The following is a 20,882-nucleotide window of genomic DNA, read 5'->3' on the forward strand; positions in this document are numbered from 1 at the left end:
TTTTTTTTTTTTTTTTTTTTTGAGACAGAGTCTCGCTCTGCCACCCAGGCTGTAGTGCAGTGGCACAATCTTGGCTCACTACAAGCTCCACCTCCCAGGTTCCCGCCATTCTCCTGCCTCAGCTTCCCGAGTAGCTGGGACTACAGGCGCCGCCACCACGCCTGGCTAATTTTTTTGTATTTTTAGTAGAGACGGGGTTTTACCGTGTTAGCCAGGATGGTCTCGATCTCCTGACCTCGTGATCCGCCCGCCTCGGCCTCCCAAAGTGCTGGGAGTACAGGCGTGAGCCACCGCGCCCGGCTAGTGTGTATCTTATACAGCGCATACAGTTGGACTATGCTTGTTATCCATTCTGACAACCTCTGCCATTTAATTGGGTTCTGTAATTCATTCCCATTTAGTGTTATTACTGAGTTAGACATTCTTATGTTTGCCATCTTACTTTTTGTTTTCTGTGGGTTTTACGCCTTTCTTGTTGCTATACTCCTTTACTACTTTGTTTTTTTGTTTGTTTTGTTTTGTTTTTTGGAGATGGAGTTTTACTCTGTCTCCCAGGCTGGAGTGCGGTGGTGCGATCTCAGCTCACTGCAACCTCCACCTCCTGGGTTCAAGTGATTCTCCTGCCTCAGCCTCCTGAGTAGCTGAGATTACAGGTGCCCGCCACCACACCCAGCTAATTTTGTATTTTTAGCAGAGACGGGGGTTTCTCCATGTTGGTCAGGCCAGTCTCAAACTCCGTACCTCAGGTGATCCACTCACCTCAGCCTCCCAAAGTGCTGGGATTACAGGAGTAAGTCACCATGCCCGACCACTACTTTCATTTTCATTAGGTGTTTTCTGATGAAATCTTTCAGTTGTTTAACTTTTTACTATTTGTTGGTTTCTTTAGGGGTCACTGTATTATACACATGGGGCTTATCAGATGAGCTGCAGGTTTATATTAATTGCTTGATTCCAGTGAGATACAGAAATGCTGCACCTGTGTAGCTCTATTCCTTCCTGCCCCCCAACTTTTATGGCATTATTAATACATACTACATCCATGAATATTATACACCAAAACAGTGCATTTTAATTAGCACTTTACCATCAATAGTCATGTCCCTTGCCGCCTTTGCTCCCTCTCACTCACCTCCTTTGTGCTGTTATTGGCAAATAGGTAAGTATTCTTACGTGTTATACAGTAACAGTCCTTTACAAACATTTATACAGTTGCTTTTAAAATAATTTAAGAAAATAAAGGGGAAAAAACTGATAGTGTGGCCCAGGGCTCCACGCAGACAAAAACAGGAATTCTTACCTTACATTGTTAGAAGCTCTCTGGCTGGCCTCAGGCCCGTCTATAAAAAGATCCCCTTACTGGGCAGTGGATTCCAAGGACTTACAGTTTTCTCCAGTAGCCGATCGAAGGCTGGTCCGAAAGACCTATGAAATGAGCATCGTTTGGACAACTGAGGCCTGCTGCGTAATGCAGCGTTTCAAATGGAAGAGTTACTTCATTTGCATAGCATCATCTCTCTAGACCCTGCTGGTAGAGGAAGATAAGAACAGTCACGGTAAAAAGGTAGAGATAAGTTCAGACTGATAGTGGTGCTATTAAGTTTATTAGGAAGTGATTGTGAGTAAGTAAAAGATCTAACATTCACGTCACAGAGGAGGTGGTGGGACACCACAGAATCTCGTTTGAATTTATGAATTGAGTCCAGTTCCCAGTACTTTCAGTGTCACCAATCCTCCTGCACACCTATGTGGTTTTTCTTAGGACTCGGTGGTCTTTGAGGATGTGGCTGTGGACTTCACCCTGGAGGAGTGGGCTTTGCTGGATTCTGCTCAGAGGAACCTCTACAGAGAGGTGATGCTGGAGACCTTCCGGAACCTGGCCTCAGTAGGTAAGGATGACATCATTCCTTCACTTGGTTTTTAATGAACTCATTTCTTTCTCATCAATTCTGTTCCAAGATTTGAAATGTGGGAAAGGACTAAGGTACACATGTTCACAGCCACCATGGACCTAGAATCTAATCATTATTCTCTAACAGTGAAAACGTGTGTGAAACAGATGTTATTTCTGTCTTGGTTTTGTTCACAGCCACCATGGACCTAGAATCTAATCATTATTCTCTAACAGTGAAAATGTGTATGAAACAGATGTTATTTCTGTCTTGGTTTAAAGGACTTGAAGTTCCTTTGGTGTAATTAGTATGGGTATAGATTTCATTGGTCATTTAGGATCACAGAGTGTGGTTCCTTGTTTGATACCTGTGACTTACTGTGTTTGTGAAATACCTAACATTTTGACCCCTGATGTCTGTTACTGATGAAGTCCTCAAAATGCTAAACTCCTCAGTGTCTTCCTTTGCTTAATACATGTCTCATTCCTTATGAGATTTGTTCACTTTTTTGTTTCAGACAATAAGACTCAATTTAAAGCCAATGGCTCAGTTTCTCAGCAGGATATGTACGGGGAAGAAAAATCTAAGGAACGGACAATACCAAACTTCACAAGAAATAATTCCTGTGCCTACACTTTAGAAAAAACTTGTGAAGGCTATGGCACTGACGATCACCACAAAAATCCGAGGTGAGATGCACTCACAAGAGAAATAAGTCGTCCAGGAGAAAATCTCTGTATGCAATTAAATATATATATAAGTATTGCTCCAAATATAAGCATTCCTCCAAATTTTTTTTTTTCTGAGATGGAGTCTTGCTGTGTCTCCCAGACTGGAGTGCAGTGGCACAATCTCGGCTCACTGCAAGCACCACCTCCCAGGTTCACGCCATTCTCCTGCCTCAGCCTCCGGAGTAGCTGGGACTACAGGCGCCCACCACCACGCCCAGCTAATTTTTTGTTATTTTTAGTAGAGACGGAGTTTCACTGTGTTAGCCAGGATGGTCTCGATTTCCTGACCTCGTGATCCACCCGCCTCAGCCTCCCAAAGTGCTGGGATTACAGGCGTGAGCCACCACGCCCAGCCTGCATTGCTCCAAATTTTAACCAAAAAAAATTTGTATTTGATTTAGACATTGAGAATTTTTAACTCAATTGCTAGAAATAATGACAGGGGGCCGGGCGTGGTGGCTCACGCCTGTAATCCCAGCACTTTGGGAGGCCGAGGCAGGCAGATCATGAGGTGAGGAGATCAAGACCATCCTGGCTAACATGGTGAAACCCCGTCTCTACTAAAAATACTAAAAAAAATTAGCTGGGCGTGGTGGCAGGCGCCTGTAGTCCCAGCTGCTCGGGAGGCTGAGGCAGAAGAATGGCCTGAACCCGGGAGGCAGAGCTTGCAGTGAGCTGAGATTGCGCCACTGCACTCCAGCCTAGGCAACAGAGCAAGACTCCGTCTCAAAAAAAAAGACATTACAGGAAAACCCCATATATCATAAATACTGCATTAATAAATATGTCTCTTCAAACAATTCAGAATAGAAAAACTTCATGTACACCAAAATGTAGTTAGAAATGTATTTCTAATACTTGTTAATACATATCAACAAATCATTGCCAAACATACCATAAATAAAAATGTTTCCCATTTTTAACAGAAATCATATGGTGGACAGATTCTGTAATAATAATGAAGGTAATCAATATGGAGAAGCCATCCATCAAATGCCAAATCTTACCCTGTTCAAGGAAATTTCTGCTGGAGAAAAACCGTATGAATGCACCAAGTGTGGGACAGTCTTCACGCATCTTTCTTCTCTTAAAAGGCACGTCAAGTCTCAGTGTGGACGAAAAGCGCCTCCGTGTGAGGAATGTAAGCAGGTCTGCATTTGTCCCTCACACCTACATAGTCATGGAAGAACCAACACTGAGGAGAAGCCCTATAAGTGTCAAGCGTGTGGGCAAACTTTCCAACATCCCCGTTCCCTCTCTCACCACGTGAAGACTCACACAGCAGAGAAAACCTATAAGTGCGAGCAGTGTCAGATGGCATATAATGGGTTTGCAAGTTTCACTAGACATGTGAGAACTCACACAAAAGACAGGCCATATAAATGTCAGGAATGTGGGCGAGCCTTCCTTTATCCCTCGACATTTCAAAGACACATGACAACACACACTGGAGAGAAGCCCTATAAATGTCAGTACTGTGGGAAAGGCTTCAGTTACCCCCAGGCTTTTCAAAAACATGAGACGATGCACACGGGAGAGAAGCCCTATGAGTGCAAGCAGTGTGGGAAAACATTCAGTTGGTCTGAAACCTTGCGAGTACACACGAGGATTCACACTGGGGAGAAACTCTATAAATGTGAACACTGTGGGAAGGCTTTTACCTCTTCCAGATCATTCCAAGGTCATTTGAGGACACATACGGGAGAGAAGCCTTATGAGTGTAAACAATGTGGAAAAGCCTTCACTTGGTCCTCAACGTTTAGAGAACATGCGAGAATTCACACACAAGAGCATCTCTATAAATGTGAACACTGTGGGAAGGCTTTTACCTCTTCCAGATCATTCCAAGGTCATTCGAGGACGCACACTGGAGAGAAGCCTTATGAGTGTAAACAATGTGGGAAAACCTTCACTTGGTCCTCCACATTTAGAGAACATGTGAGAATTCACACACAAGAGCAGCTCTACAAATGTGAACACTGTGGGAAGGCCTTTACTTCCTCCAGAGCATTCCAGGGTCATTTGAGGATGCACACTGGAGAGAAGCCTTATGAGTGTAAACAATGTGGGAAAACCTTCACTTGGTCCTCAACCTTACATAATCACGTGAGGATGCACACTGGAGAGAAACCTCACAAATGTAAACAATGTGGGATGTCCTTCAAGTGGCCCTCCTCCTTCCGAAACCATCTGAGGATGCACGCAGGACAGAAATCCCACGAATGTCAGTCATGAAGGCTCAAAAGCCTTCAGTTGTCAAGTTATTCTTTCTAAAACCAGTGAGAGTACACACTGAAGAGAAATTCTATAACTAAGTAACATGGGGTAACCTCACATTAATTCATGTATAATTTGCCACAAACTTCACACCAGGAGAGAAATCTTACAAGTATGATATTGTCTTTGTCAATACCTCATTTGTAAAACAGAGCCATTAGAGAAAATAATTCTCTAAGTCCTCTTTCAGCTATAATACCTATGTTTTAATAGTTAAGTGTTTTATCTCTTAGAATCCAGCTCTGTCACCCAGGCTGGAGTGCAGGGGTGTGATCTCAGCTCACTGTAACCTCTGCCTCCTGGGTTCATGCCATTCTCCTGCCTCAGCCTCCCAAGTAGCTGGGACTACAGGCGCCCGCCACCACGCCTGGCTAATTTTTTGTATTTTAGTAGAGAAGGGGTTTCACCGTGTTAGCCAGGATGGTCTCGATCTCCTGACCTTGTGATCTGCCCATCTCGGCCTCCCAAAGTGCTGGGATTACAGGCGTGAGCCACCGCGCCAGGCCTCTTAAATATTTTCATTTCGAACTGTATTAGACCCATGGTGATTTGGAGTGTACTTTGAACATGACAGAATTTTTATAGTTTCTGTATTTTTCTGTATGGCATCATTACAACAATGAAACTTTGGTATTTTTTATTCTTACTGGCCTACTGCTACAGATAGTGGATATCACTTACCTATTTTAAATATTGTACCTTACCAAAACTGTTTGCAAAACCTTGTAAATATGCAAAGTTCTCTATAAAGTATAGTCTCTAATCATCTTGTGCAATTTGTTTTTCCTCATTTGTCACTGGGAATTAGACAGTAGCCTTTGAATTAGGAATGAGGACCTATACGACGAGAATCAATCTACAGATGGTTTTTTTTTTTTTNCTGACTCCCTCCTTTAGGTCTTACCTTATTTTATTTTTATTTTATTTATTTATTTATTTTTTTGAGACAGTCTCGCTCTGTTGCCCAGGCTGGAGTGCAGTGGCGTGATCTCAGCTCACCTCTGCCTCCTGAATTCAAGAGATTCTCCTGCCTAACCTCCCGAGTAGCTAGGATGATAGGCAAGCACCACCATGCCCGGCTAACTTTTGTATTTTTAGTAGAGACGGGGTTTCACTGCGTTGGCCAGACTGGTCTCAAACTCCTGACCTTGGGATCTGCCCACCTCGGCCTCCCAAAGTGCTGGGATTACAGGCGTGAGCCACTGCACCCAGCCCAGGTCTTACCTTATTTTTATACTAAACATTTTGTTCTTTTGTTCTCTTAGTACTGCTTACGGTTCTGTGTGCAGACACAACCATGATAGCCAAAAATCACACACACAAACCAAAAATCACACACACAAATGTTTGATCGTGTACAGCATCGCTGAATAACTACTTAGTCCATCCATGTACGAATAGTCACCTCTCTCATATCAGGCAGACTGAGTTTCCTATTACTCAGAGCTGAGTGCAACCCTTCAGTATGTGTTCAATACTATGTTTAATGATATGCTATTAAGAACAAGACACTTTCTGTCAAATTCCTCTGTAGTTGTTTCTTAGATTCTATGAACTATGTTCAGGTACATTGTATACTAACATTTTTACTCTGAAGATATAAATATTCCATTGCAATTACGGAATATGAAATCAACTTTGTAATTTTGTCAATTTAGGCACTATTTATTAGTATTACCGGATGTGTACAGCTCATGCACTCTTCTTAAAGGTCAATTTTTTATATACTCAAAACTTTTAGGCCGGGCGCGGTGGCTCGAGCCTGTAATCCCAGCACTTTGGGAGGCCGAGATGGGCGGATCACGAGGTCAGGAGATCGAGACCATCTTGGCTAACACGGTGAAACTCCGTCTCTACTAAAAAATACAAAAAACTAGCCAGGCGAGGTGGCGGGCACTTGTAGTCCCAGCTACTCGGGAGGCTAAGGCAGGAGAATGGCATAAACCCGGGAGGCGGAGCTTGCAGTGAGCTGAGATCCAGCCACAGCACTCCAGCCTGGGCGACAGAGCGAGACTCCGTCTCAAAAAAAAAAAAAAAAAGAGATTAAAGACAGACATAGGAAATCACAAGGGTATTGATTGGGGAAGTGATAAGTGTCCCTGAAATCTTCACAATTTATGTTCAGAGATTGCAGTAAAGTCAGGCATAAGAAATTATAAAAGTATTAATTTGCGGAACTAATAAATGTCCATGAAATCTTCACAATTTATGTTCTTCTGCCGTGACTTCAGCTGGTCCTTCCGTTCGGGGTCCCTGACTTCCCGCAACAGGAAATGACTCCCCGTAACAATTAACACAGGGGTATGCTTCGGCTTCATTTCTACAGTGGTTGAAACTGTTAGGCCATGTGATATGTGGTCATGAATTTGAACGCGGGCCTTCTGATCAGAGGGTTCCCATGTGATGTGGACCACAGAGCATCTTACCTACATGAGTTGTAAGCTGCGTGTTAGCCTAGCTCCTGCTGTAGCAGATCCCTCTCCAGGCTCTCCTGCATTCCAACCTGGATGTTCCCTGGCAGCTATGATGTTAAAGCGACAAATCCTGAATTTAATACTAGGGGCACATTTGCAATTATTTTAAAAGTGGGGAGGGGGTTTTCATAAAAGCCTTTGTATGGCCAGGCCCAGTGGCTGACGCCTGTAAATCCCAGCACTTTGGGAGGCCAAGGCAGGCAGATCACCTGAGGTCAGGAGTTCGAGATCAGCCTAGCCAACATGGTGAAACCCCATCTTTACTTAAAAAATACAAAAATTAGTCGGGCACGGTGGCTCATGCCTGTAATCCCAGCACTTTGGGAAGCCGAGGTGGGCGTATCACAAGGTCAGGAGATCGAGACCATCCTGGCTAACACGGTGAAATCCCGTCTCTACTAAAAATACAAAAAATTAGCTGGGCGTGGCTGGGCGCCTGTAGTCCCAGCTACTCGGGAGGCTGAGGCAGGAGAATGGCGTGAACCCAGGAGGCGGAGCTTGCAGTGAGCCAAGATCATGCCACTGCACTCCAGCCTGAGCAACAAAGCGAGACTCCATCTCAAAAAAAAAAAAGAAAACATAAAAGCCTTTGTAATACGTGGCTCTTGCATCTGAATATTAAAAATTGACACAAAACATTAGAGTTTGGCAAGGGCATAACCCAGGCACTGTGACCTCTCCACCCATTCCTGACACTGGGCTCTTGACCCCTCCACCTGGGGGATGTCTCACTGCTGATGGCTTGTGTTTGGCTTTCTGGATTCACCGCTGTTTGTAACCGTGGATGGACAGTTTGACCCTGCTTCCCTCATCTTCTCCTGGTACACACAGTAAGGCAGTTATCCCTCAGAAACAGGCTGATCTTTTCTGAGCTGCTCACTGAATAAATAATCAGGACAAAAGGGATAGGAGGTTATGTAAAGCCATCTTGAAATTTGTTTGAAAATTTCAGATTTTATCACAACCAATTTTTAAACCTGTGTCTTTGAGTAAATTGTATTAAAAGGTTTTTCTGTGGAAAAACTTTGTTCATATTCCATACAACCCTTCCAGAAGGAAGATCTGGATAACACTAAGGGATGATTTTTTAAATGTGAAATGATTGCCAAATGGGACACAGTGATTTTGTAATAGGAGGAAATATCCAAAAGCATCTGAGGAGGTGGCTGGGGGAGGGCAGAGGCCAGTGTTCATCTTATTTTTCTGAATCTTTCCTGCAACCTCTTCCTTCCTCCTGAAGGAAAACCCTCTGTGCTGCTTTCCAAATTCCCATGAGTTCTTTTCATTTTTTTATTTTTTCTTTTTTGAGACGGAGTCTCACTGTGTCGCCCGGGCTGGAGTGCAGTGGCTGGATCTCAGCTCACTGCAAGCTCTGCCTCCTGGGTTTACGCCATTCTCCTGCCTCAGCCTCCGAGTAGCTGGGACTACAGGCACCCGCCACCTCGCCCGGCTAGTTTTTTGTATTTTTTAGTAGAGACGGGGTTTCACCGTGTTAACCAGGATGGTCTCGATCTCCTGACCTCGTGATCCGCCCATCTCGGCCTCCCAAAGTGCTGGGATGACAGGCTTGAGCCACCGCGTCCGGCTGAGTTCTTTTCATTTTATTTATTTTTTGAGACAGAGTTTCACTCTTGTCACCCAGGCTGGAGTGCAGTGGCGCAATCTCGGCTCACTGCAACCTCCACCTCCCGGGTTCAAGCGATTCTCCTGCCTTGGCCTTCCAAGTAGCTGGGATTACGGGCGTACGCCACCGTCCTCGGCTAATTTTATATTTTCAGTACAGACGGGGTTTCACCATGTTGGTCAGGCTGGTCTCGACCTCCTGACCTCAGGTGATCCACCTGCCTCAACTTCTCAAAGTGCTGGGATTACAGGCGTGAGCCACCACGCCCGGCCCCCATAAATTCTTTGAATGCGCACTGACTGCTGAGCCTAGACCACCCTGACAGGCTGTGAGGGAGCCCGGCGTGGCTCAGCTGCTATACCTGCCCTGCAGAACAACCTGAGGGCCATACTGGTGAAAGTGATGATCTGTCCTCATAGACAGGTAGACCATGTGGAACTGACTGCCTCAGGCAGTCTCTCTGACATCAGGGACTAAACTCACTTCATGGGACAGAACTGAGAATTCTCCCTACAAGGGGAGGCTGCACTGAGTGTCTGTTAACCTTCACTGCCGACTAATGGATGTCTTGCTTGGGTTGCCCTGAAAATTGTCAACTCAGTTTCCAGCAGTACCTTGTGTGTCCTGTGGGACTGTCATCAGGTGTGGAACCTATCGGGACACTGTCTGAGCTGTGGAAGGCAGTCAGTGCAGCTTCAAATTACTGGCAAGAGTTGTGCTCTACCACACACTTGGTAACTTAGGGCAGGTAAAAAAGGATTAATACATAAGTTTAAGAAGGAAGCCAGGTGACTTTCTAAAATAGACCTTTATTTTAACTAAGTCCAAAACCCCTAAAGGGCATAGCTGGAATCATTACTGCAAGCTCATTCCCCCGTGTCCCCCGCGCTGTGACAGTCCTACTGATAATTATTTTGTTGTAAAGCAGGGGCCAATAGGCTGCGCTGCAAAAAATGTAGCAAAGCAGGCCTGAGTGCTATCCCTTGAAAGCCCTGTTTACAAGGTCAGCTGTGTCAAAATTGCACAAGCAATATGGCTTATGCAAAACATCTTTCATTCTGGGCATCTGGAATCTTGGTATTTGCCAAGCAGTGAGTGCTTCATAACCAGCTGGCAATAAAAAAAACCCTGGCAGAGTCTCTATTGAGCTTCTCGGATTGGTAAACAGTCGCACGTGCTGTTACAATTAGTTGCCGGGGCAGTAAAGGCATCTTGTACGACACCAACCAGGGAGGACCCTTAGAAGCTTGTGCCTGGTTTCCTCAACTTCACCCCATGTGCCTCATCCCATTGCTAATATTTGGCTCTGAGTCCTTGCACTGTAATAAATCTTAGCTGTGGGCCGGGCGCAGTGGCTCAAGCCTGTAATCCCAGCACTTTGGGAGGCCGAGACGGGCGGATCACGAGGTCAGGAGATCGAGACCATCCTGGCTAATACGGTGAAACCCCGTCTCTACTAAAAAAATACAAAAAACTAGCCGGGCGATGAGGCGGGCGCCTGTAGTCCCAGCTACTCGGGAGGCTGAGGCAGGAGAATGGCGTGAACCCGGGAGGCGGAGCTTGCAGTGAGCTGAGAGCTGGCCACTGCACTCCAGCCTGGGCAGCAGAGCAAGACTCCGTCTCAAAATAAATAAATAAATAAATAAATAAATAAATAAATCTTAGCTGTAAGGCTGACCATCCACCAGTTCCCCTCAGTACCCCTAACAAATCCCTGAGCCACTGGGGGTGGCCTTGAGGACCCCTAGCACATCTGACATCCTGAAACTGGGAAGTTTTTAATGCATTTTCATAAGAGTGGATGGAAGCTTTGTGTTTTAATGATCTGCAAAGCCCAAAAAGCCCATTTTGCTTTTCAAAGGTATGATTTTCATAAGTTTGCACTTCCACCAAATGGGATCATAGGAAAGAGAAAAAAATGTAATAGCTTTCTGTGTGTGTGTGTGGTGGGGGGCGCAGTTTCTTTGTAGAGATGAGGTCTCACTATGTTGCCCAGGCTGGTCTGGAACTCCTGGACTCCAGTAATCCTCCCGCCTTACCCTCCCAAAGCGCTGGGATTAAAGTTGAGAGCCACCACCCCCGGCCGATAGTTTTGCATTTTGTTAATGACGAAAGTAAATGAAATTCTGTCAATTTCTCGATGTTACGTACTGCGGAGATTATATCATTTACCATCTCATTGTACCTCCTGTTCCCAGCTTCCCTCCCATCATACAAATGAAGAAAGTGAAGCACAGGGAAAACAGAATCTGAACCTAAACTCCTGTATCTCGATGTAAACGTAGTAATTTAACCTCTCAGTTTTGAAGGCCTGTTATCTGCCATTTCTTTTATTAAGCTCTGTCAAAAGCTTTTGTTGTTGTTTTTTTTTTGTTTTTTGTGTTTTGTTTTTTTTTAGACAGAGCTTCGCTCTTGTTGCCCAGGCTGGAGAGAAATGGCGCGATCTCGGCTCATGGCAACCGCAACCTCTGCCTCCCAGGTTCAAGCGATTTTCCTGCCTCAGACTTCCGAGTAGCTGGGATTACAGGCATGCGCCACCACGCCCGGCTAACTTTTTGTGTTTTTAGTAGAGACGGGGTTTCTCCATATTGGTCAGGCTGGTCTCCAACTCCTGACCTCAGATGATCCGCCTGCCTTGGCCTCCCGAAATGCTGGGATGACAGGCGTGAGCCACCGTGCCAGGCCCATCAAAAGTTTTTAAACTGAGAACTCTACAAGACAATAATAGGCTGGGTGCCATGGCTCATGCCTGTAAACACAGCACTTCGGGAGGCCTAACTGGGAGGATTGCTTGAGCTCAGGAGTTCGAGGCCAGTGTGGGCAACACAAGGAGACCTTGTCTCTACTAAAAATTTTTTTTTAATTAGCAAGGCATGGTGCTGCATGCCTGGAGTCCCAGCTACTGGGGAGGCTGAGGTGGGAGGATCACTTAAGCCCAGACGTCTGAGACAGCAGTGAGCTATGACTGTGCCCCTCCCACTCCAGCCTAGGTGACAGGATGTGACCCTTGTCTCTCGATCAATCAATAAATGACAAGTATAATTAGCTAATTTTACAAATATGGCATCGAATTTTACAAACAGGGTTCAAAAAGCTACATGTTTCACATAACATGACGTTCTGGAAAAGGCAAAGATATAGGTAGCTAAAGCAGATCCGTGGTTGGGGTGAAAGGCTGAGTACAGATGGGCAACCCAAGAGTATGTGGGGAGTGACAGAATGTTCTCTATTTTGGTGGTGTAAATGTGCATTTATGAAAACTCATAGAAATACGCTTAGTCTTACTGTGTGTATATTAAAAATAATAAAAAACAACAAACCGCTTTCGCTTCCTAGGAGAAAATGTAAACCCTCCTGAACTGTAATTGAAAATGTGCAACGTGGTTGGGCACAGAGTGGATCACGTCTGTAATCCCAGCACTTTGGGAGGCCGATGCGGGCGGATCACCTGAGGTCAGGAGTTCAAGACCAGCCTGACGAACATGGGGAAACCCTGTCTCTACAAAAAATACAAAAAATTAGCCGGGAGTGGTGGCAGGTGCCTGTAATCCCAGCTACTCGGGAGGCTGAGGCAGGAGAATCGCTTGAACCCAAGAGACGGAGGTTGCGGCGAGCCAAGATAGCGCCACTGCACTCCAGCCTGGGCAACAGCAAAACTCCGTCTCAAAAAAAAAAGAAAAAGAAAAGGAAACGTGCAACGTTTCTTTTACCACCTTTGGATACTTAGGAAGCACTGAAGGTCTGAGGAAGGAGGACTCATGCCCCAAACTTGCCTGTACTGACGTTAGGAAATGCCCTTGCGGGCCGCACCTGCCAAGAGCGCTTCTGTGAGAGTTGAGTTTATTCAGGTCCCCTGGGTCAGATTTTTGGAGTTGCTGTGGTTTTGAAACCTAAAGGCGCACTCCAGTTCTCCCAAAGGGGACTCTACCTAGTTGGGGGGCGGGGGGGGGGCGCCGTCCTAATTCTCAGGCATCAGCTGAGGACGTGGCTTGAGGCCGGTTTCGACTCTCAGCTCCCGTAACAACCCAGTTCCATGGCTTCTTCTCCGTAAGCCTCATTAAAGACCCGCACCTGCACCCTCTCGGGAGCACAGTTGCAGCTGCGAGGGGAAAGCGCCGGAAAAAGAGTGGCTGGGTCCATGTTCCACGGCCACCCGCGACTACAGCCACAGGCACCCCACAGCCTTGTAGCCACCTCGGCGCCCCAGGACAACCGCAACCACCAACCTCAAAGGCGCCCCACCACAGCCAGCGCAGATGCACCCACGCCCACTCTAGGTTCCCCCGACCCACTGCCTCTCTGTCCCCGACGTCTGCAGGCGCACCCACACCCACCCTCGGTTCCCCCACACCGGCAGGCGCACCCAAATGCACTGCCCCTCGGTCCCCCACACCCACAGGCGCACCCACACCCACTGCCCTCGGTCCCTCACGCCCACAGGCCCACCCGCACCCACCGCCCCTCGGTCCTTCACACCCACAGGCCCACCCACAGCCGCCACCCCTCGGTCCCTCATATCCACAGGCCCAACCGCACCCACCGCCCCTCGGTCCCTCACACCAGCAGGCCCACCCGCACCCATTGCCCCTCCGTTTCGCAATCACCGAGGGCGGAGGGCCTGCGCCTGCACAGCCGCACCAGACCCGGAAGCTCACCGCAGCACCCGCGCAGTTCCAGCCAGACAACCGCGCCTGCGAGGCCCCTGCCCCGGGGGCTTGTGGGAAATAGCGACCTCAAACGGAGGCTGAGCAGTCGCTCAAAACCCCTTCCGTCAGGCTTCTCCCGGCATGCAGCGCGCTCTGCCGCTTAAGCCGCGTGCCCCCTGTGATTACGGAAGCCGCGGGCTAAGCTCCCACCTTCTGCGAGGGCCGCTGCTGTGGTTTTTCCAAGCGACAGAAAAGGGGACTCAGAGACAGGGCGAGGTGGGAGATTACGGACACCCTGAACCCCTGCCCCGCGTTGCAGTAGCTTGCGGTCATCTTCTGGGTCTGGGGAGTGGCATCTCTGTGGCGGGGCCCCCACCCACGATGGACGATGCTCTGGGTATGGAGGTGACAGATGGCAGAGATTGTGGAGGGACCGGGGGGGAGTGTGGGGCTGAAGAGTGGGGGGGGGGCGATGATTTGTGTGTGTTCCCACAAACACTCCACTTTGGGAGGCTGAGGCGGGCGGATCACAAGGTCAGGAGATCGAGACCATCCTGGCCAACATGGTGAAACCCCATCTCTACTAAAAATACAAAAATTAGCTGGGCATGATGGCACACACCTGTAATCTCAGCTACTCAGGAGGCTGAGGCAGGAGAATCACTTGAAGCCAGGAGGTGGAGACTGCAGTGAGCCAAGATCTTGCCACTGCACTCCAGCCTGGGTGAAGCAGCAAGACTCCATCTCAAAAAAAAAAAAAAAAAAAGAAAAGGAAAGAAAAGAAAAGAAAAAAGGAAAAGAGAAAATAGAGGCCAAGCACGCTGGCTCATGCCTGTAATGGCAGCACTTTGGGAGGCCAAGGTGGGTGGATCCCTTTAACTCAGGAGTTCGAGACCACCCTGGGCAACATGGTGAAACTCTGTCTCTATTTTTTTTTTTTTTTTTTAATAATTGAAGACCAGACATGGTGGCTCATGCCTGTAATCCTAGCACTTTGGGAGGCCGAGCCAGGTGGATCGCTTGAGGTCAGAAGTTTGAGACCAGCTTGACCAACATGGCGAAACCCCATCTCTACTAAAAATACAAAAAAATAGCTGAGTGTGGTGGTGCACTCCTGTAATTTCAGCTACTTAGGAGGCTGAGGCAGGAGAATCGCTTGAACCCGGGAAGTGGAGGTTGCAGTGAGCCGAGATTGTGCCATTGCACTCCAGCCTGAGCAACAGAGTGAGACTTTGTCTCAAACATAAATAAATAAATAGGCCGGGTGTGGTGACTCACACCCGTAATCCCAGCACTTTGGGAGGCTGAAGTGGGCAGGTCACTTGAGGTCAGGAGTTCGAGACCAGCCTGGCCAACATGGTGAAACCCTGTCTCTCCTAAAAATACAAAAATTGGCTGGGTGTGGTGGCTCATGCCTGAAGTCCCAGCTACTTGGGGGGCTGAGGCAGGAGAATGGCTTGAACTCAGGAGGCAGAGGTTGCAGTGAGCCAAAATCGCACCATTGTAGTCCAGCCTGGGTGACAGAGCGAGACACTGTCTCAAAAAAATAAATAGATAAACACAAATACAGAAAAGCCGGGTGTGGTGGTGTGCACCTGTAGTCCCAGCTCCTCAGGAGGCTGAGGCAGGAAAATCACTTGAACCTGGGAAGCAGAGGTTGCAGTGAGCCAAGATCGTGCCATTGCACTCCAGCCTGGGCAACAGAATGAGACTATCAAAAAGGAAAAGGGTGGGTGCGGTGGCTCATGCCTGTAATCCCAGCACTTTTGGAGGCCAAGGCAGGTGGATCACCTGAGGTCAGGAGCTCAAGACCAGCCTGAGCAACATGGTGAAACCCTGTCTCTACTAAAAATACAAAAAAAATTAGGTGTGGTGGCGCACACCTGTAATCCCAGCTACTCAGGAGGCTGAGGCAGGAGAATTGCTTGAACCCAGGAGACGGAGGTTGCAGTGAGCTGAGATCGTGCCATGGCACTCTAGCCTGGGTAACAAGAGCGAAAATTGTCTCGAGAAAAAAAAGAAAGAAAGAAAATGGAGGCTCAGTGGTCACGCCGCCACTCAACATCAACAACGCAATGCATTCTTGGCTGCAACATTAAAACTGTCAGGGTGGAGTGAGGAAACAGGTTACGATTAAGGAACAAGATGCTTACTACGGAAATCATGTAACTATGAGAAGAGTTGGAGATAAAGGGGTTCACAGGAAGAGAGATCACTAAATGCAATAGCCTGGAATGGCCTGATGAAAACCAGAGGGATGGTGAAATCCAAGGATCTCTGTGTACCTGAATCCTAAGGAGGGTCCCTGGTGGGGATGCTTGTGGAAAAGTCTGTGGAGTGTGCTAAGAGGAAACTAAAGTCCAATGTCATGTTGGCTTTGGGAGCTGTTCTAGACTAGCAGAGCCAGGTCAGAAAAAAATGTATTGTAGTTGGATGCGGTGGTTCACACCTGTAATCCCAGCACTTTGGGAGGCCAAGGCGGGCGGATCATGAGGTCAAGAGATGCAGACCATTTTGGCTAACGTGGTGAAACCCATCTCTACTAAAAAAAAAGAAAAAAGAAAAAGAAAAAAAATTAGCCGGGTGTGGGTGGTGGGGGCCTGTAGTCCCAGCTACTCAGGAGGCTGAAGCGGGATAACTGTTTGAACCTGAGAGGTGAGGGTTGCAGTGAGCCGAGATCGTGCTGCTGCACTCCAACCTGGGTGACAGAGCAAGACTCCATCTCAAAAAAAAAAAAAAAAAAAATGTGTTGCAACATAGGTCCATAAGGTTGCCACGTATTTGTTTCTGGGTAGGCTATTAGAACTGAGAATAATGCCTTCTTCACTTCACTTTTCAAAACTGATGTGCCTTCACCTTCTCATGAACTTTAACTCAGAACCATAAACAGAAGGGACTCTGGGATATCTAGTTTCCAGCCTTATTAGGGCTGACAGGACAATCAAGTAGAACAAACTATACACTAACTTTCATCTTCATGTCAAAAGGTCTTTCCTCTTAATGCAGTTTGTCCAATTTCCAACCAAGATCAAGGACAGTGAGCAAGAAAATAGGGCTGGGTGTGGTAGCTCACGCCTGTAATTCAAAATATGACCAGAAACCAGTTAAGAATGATGTCTGTCGGCCGGGCGCGGTGGCTCAAGCCTGTAATCCCAGCACTTTGGGAGGCCAAGACAGGCGGATCATGAGGTCAGGAGATCGAGACCATCCTGGCTAACACGGTGAAACCCCGTCTCTACTAAAAAATACAAAAAAAAAACTAGCCGGGCGAGGTGGCAGGCGCCTGTAGTCCCAGCTGCTCGGGAGGCTGAGGCAGGAGAATGGCGTGAACCCGGGAGGCGGAGCTTGCAGTGAGCTGAGATCCGGCCACTGCACTCCAGCCCGGGCGACAGAGCGAGACTCCGTCTCAAAAAAAAAAAAAAAAAAAGAATGATGTCTGTCAAGAGTCTTCTGACTCTGTATCTGCGTTACACCAAGTGGTATCCACAAGGAACAAACAAATGTGGAAGACCCATCTTTAAGTAATAAAGACTGAAGGACACTGGGAATGGAGACTCATGCCTGTAATCCCAGCACTTTGAGAGGCCGAGGCGAGGGGACTGCTTGAGCCCAGGAGTTCGATACTAGCTTGGGCAACATAGCAAGACACTATCTCTATAAAATAAAACTTTTAATTAAAAAAATATGATTGAAGGGAAAGGTAGAGTGACAGCAAATTCCAGTACCTGCAATAGTGGACTGGAAAAGAAGTAACAGTCTCATGATCACACACTGGAAATATAGCGGAAAGTGGAAATCAGGCCAGGCACAGTGGCCACATCTGTAATCCCAACACTTTGGGAGGCTAAGGCGGGCAAATCACCTGATGTCAGGAGTTCGAGACCAGGCTGGCCAACATGGCAAAACCTCCATATCTACTAAAAATACAAAAATTAGCTGGACATGATGGCACGTGCTTGTAGTCCCAGCTACTCGGGAGGCTGAGGCAGGAGAATTGGTTGAACCAGGGAGGTGGAGGTTGCTGTGAGCCAAGATCATGCCTCTGCACTCCAGCCTGGGCAACACAGCAAGACTCTGTCTCAAAAAAAAAAAAGAAGGAATCAAAAACGTTTCATCTAAACTCACACCAAGTTATGCATGAAAACAAAAAAACAATCACCCCCCAGGTCCAAAAGACATTGCAATGGAAATGAGACAAATTTTATATAACTACAATTACTTAAAGTCCTAAATGACAAAATATACATAGTATAGCTGAAAGCGTACAAAACAGTATTTATTAAGTTTACATCACAAACAAACTAGGAATTTATACACAAGGAGTCACTATTAAGGCCGAGGCATGTAAAGGCAATACCATATTAATCATAATTAAGAGGTTTCTCTCCTACTTGGAGTTTTCAGGTACAAAATAAGCGCTATCCCAGAAGGTTTTCCTACATGCTCTACATAAATAAGGTTTCTTGCCAGTGTTTTCTCGCATTTACAACAAGGTTTTAGGGTTGAACACTCCCCCAGGTCCACTGTATTCATGGATTCACGCTCCAGCATGTGTTCTCACGTGTGCTTGCAGCGATGCGAGATACCTGAAGGTTTTCCCACACTGCTTGCATTCATACGGTCTCTCTCCAGTGTGTGTTCTCACGTGCACATGAAGGGACGAGGAACAACTGTAGGCTTTCCCACATTTAGGACATTCGTAGGGTTTGACTCCACTGTGTGATCTCACATGCTTTTGAAAGTACTGAGCGTGGCTGAAGGCTTTCCCACACTGATTACATTCATACGGCTTCTCCCCGCTGTGGGTTCGCACATGTTCTCGAAGGGAGGAATGACAGCTGAAGGCTTTCCCACAATGCTTACACTCAAAGGGCTTCTCTCCAGTATGCGTCCTCACGTGGATTCGAAGGGAGGAGGAAAAACTGTAGGCTTTCCCACACTCCTTACATTCATAGGGCTTCACCCCGCTGTGTGTTTTCACATGTCTTCTAAAGTAAGTGGGACATCCGAAGGCCTTCCCACACTGCTTGCACACATAGGGCTTCTCTCCGGTGTGCATTCTCACGTGTGCTCGCAGAGAGGAGGGGTACCTGAAGGCTTTGCTGCATTCCTTACATTCATAGGGTTTCTCGCCACTGTGCGTTCTCCCGTGTTCTCGAAGAGATGAGTAACAAGTAAACGCTTTTCCGCAATGTTTACACTGACAGGGTTTCTCTCCAGTGTGCGTCCTCACGTGATCTCTAAAGGAGGAGTAACAGCTGAATGATTTTCCACAATGCTTACATTCATATGGTTTCTCTCCAGTGTGTGTTCTGACATGTTCTCGAAAGTATGAGGGACAGCTGAAGGCTTTCCCACACTCCTTACACTCATAGGGTTTCTCGCCTGTGTGAGTTCTTACATGCCGTGTAAGGTAGGAATAATACATAAAGGTCTTCCCACATACTTTACATGCATGGGTTTTCTGCCCATGGTGACTATTCACATGTCCCCTGAAAGAGGAGCGACAAGTGAAAGCTTTTCCACATTTCTTACATTCATAAGACTTTTGACTGCTGAGACTTTTCATATATGTCGCGGATGCTCTCCCTGAGTCCCAGCCATTACAGGGTTTCTCTACAGTCTGCGTTTTCGCAGCAGGGCTTTGGCAGGAGAGGCAGCTACAGGCTTGCCCACATTCCTTACACAGTCTCTGTCTGGTGTGAGATCTCTGCTGATTTTCGAAGGCTTTGCCACACTTAGTGCACTCAGAGGGCTGAGCTTCGGCAGGGCAACTCTTGTGCACAGGAAGGTTCGCCGTCTGGCTCCAGGTCTCTCCACATGGATGACCTTCATTACTTTCACAGAGCCTCCCCAGTTGACTTCTGTTCAAAATGGGAAGCACACTCCTAGTCATTAATGATTATAAGTGATTAACTGATAAATGGTTTTTAGTGATTATTTTGATTACATATTTTCCAATTTCACTGAATGGGTCTATTTTCAGCACGGTCTGCCTGGTGTCTACCAGGCAGAATTAAGAACAAGCTTAATTCTCCAGCTGAAGACTCGACTGCAGCCATAAATTTCACGGTGTTTCTTTTTTTCTTTTTTTTTTTTTTGAGAAAGAGTCTCGCTCTGTCGCCCAGGCTGGAGTGCAGTGGCAACATCTTGGCTCACTGCAAGCTCCACCTCCCGGGTTCACGCCATTCTCCTGCCTCAGCCTCCCGAGTAGCTGGGACTACAGGCGCCCACCACCACGCCCGGCTAATTTTTTTTATTTTAGTAGAGACGAGGTTTTACCATGTTAGCCAGGATGGTCTCGATCTCCTGACCTCGTGATCTGCCCACTTCAGCCTCCCAAAGTACTGGGATTACAGGCGTGAGCCACCATGCCTGGCCTTTTTCTTTTTTCTTTTTTTTTTTGAGACGGAGTTTTGCTCTTGTTGCCCAGGCTGGAGTGCAATGGCACAATCTTGGCTCACCACAACCTCCACCTCCTCCACCTCCCGGGTTCAAGTGATACTCCTGCCTCACCCTCCCGAGTGGCTGGGATTACAGGCATGCACCACCACACCTGGCTAATTCTTTTTTGTATTTTTTTTTTTTTTTAATAGAGATGGGGTTTCCCCATGTTGGTCAGGCTGGTCTCGAACTCCTGACCTCAGGTGATCCACCTGCCTCGGCCTCCCAAAGTGCTGGGATTACAGGCGTGAGCCACTGTGCCCCGCCCACGGTGTTTCTCATGGATGAGGTTTCCTGATATTGTTTCTAACTGTTTCAGACATGTGACGTCGACATCACATTTATGAAAATATTCTCTTAGGTACAGTCTCGGCCAGGTACAGTGGATCACACCTGTAATCCAAGCACTTTGGGAGGCCGAGACGGGTGAACTGCTGAGTCCAGGAGTTTGATACCAGTCTAGGTAACATGGTGAAACTCCGTCTCTACAAAAACACAAAAATTAGCCAGGTGTGGTGGTGTGTGCCTGTGGTCCCAGCTACTGGGGAGGATGAGATGGGAGGATTGCTTGAGCCCAGGAGGCGAAGGTTGCAGTGAGCCAAGATCTGTGCCACTGCACTTCAGCCTGAGTGACAGAGTGAATCCCCATCTCAAAAATAAATTAAAAAATAAAATTTAAAAAAAAAGTAATTATTAAAATATATTTTTAAAAAGAGAAAATAAAGAAAAAGAAAAAAGTCTCCATGAGTCTACAATTGTGTAGCTGGTTTATACTTTTTTTTTTTTTTTTTTTT

General features: G+C 47.0%; 2 protein-coding genes across 5 annotated transcripts in view; one reads left to right on the forward strand and one right to left on the reverse strand.

Moving 5' to 3' along the window:
- ZNF57 (zinc finger protein 57) overlaps positions 1-5,205 on the forward strand; it is a 10,488-nt gene extending 5,283 nt beyond the window's left edge. For both annotated transcript variants that reach the window (XM_017848027.1, XM_017848028.1), the window contains 3 exons: positions 1,763-1,889; positions 2,410-2,581; positions 3,550-5,205. In XM_017848027.1, the coding sequence (XP_017703516.1) occupies positions 1,763-1,889; positions 2,410-2,581; positions 3,550-4,858 (1,608 nt within the window). In that variant the 3' untranslated portion in view covers positions 4,859-5,205. The remainder of the gene's footprint in view (positions 1-1,762; positions 1,890-2,409; positions 2,582-3,549) is intronic.
- The window catches only part of ZNF77 (zinc finger protein 77), a 31,999-nt gene continuing 11,900 nt past the window's right edge, over positions 784-20,882 (reverse strand). The window contains exon 4 of one of the 3 annotated variants that reach the window (XM_017848026.1): positions 784-1,425. In XM_017848026.1, the coding sequence (XP_017703515.1) occupies positions 1,341-1,425 (85 nt within the window). In that variant the 3' untranslated portion in view covers positions 784-1,340. Of the gene's footprint in view, positions 1,426-17,899; positions 19,509-20,882 lie in introns of those variants that run through there. The other 2 variants (XM_017848024.1, XM_017848025.1) reach the window with 2 other exon arrangements.

This window comes from Rhinopithecus bieti, unplaced genomic scaffold (genome assembly GCF_001698545.2).
Source record: "Rhinopithecus bieti isolate Rb0 unplaced genomic scaffold, ASM169854v2 scaffold_30687, whole genome shotgun sequence".
NCBI classification, from domain to species: domain Eukaryota; kingdom Metazoa; phylum Chordata; class Mammalia; order Primates; family Cercopithecidae; genus Rhinopithecus; species Rhinopithecus bieti.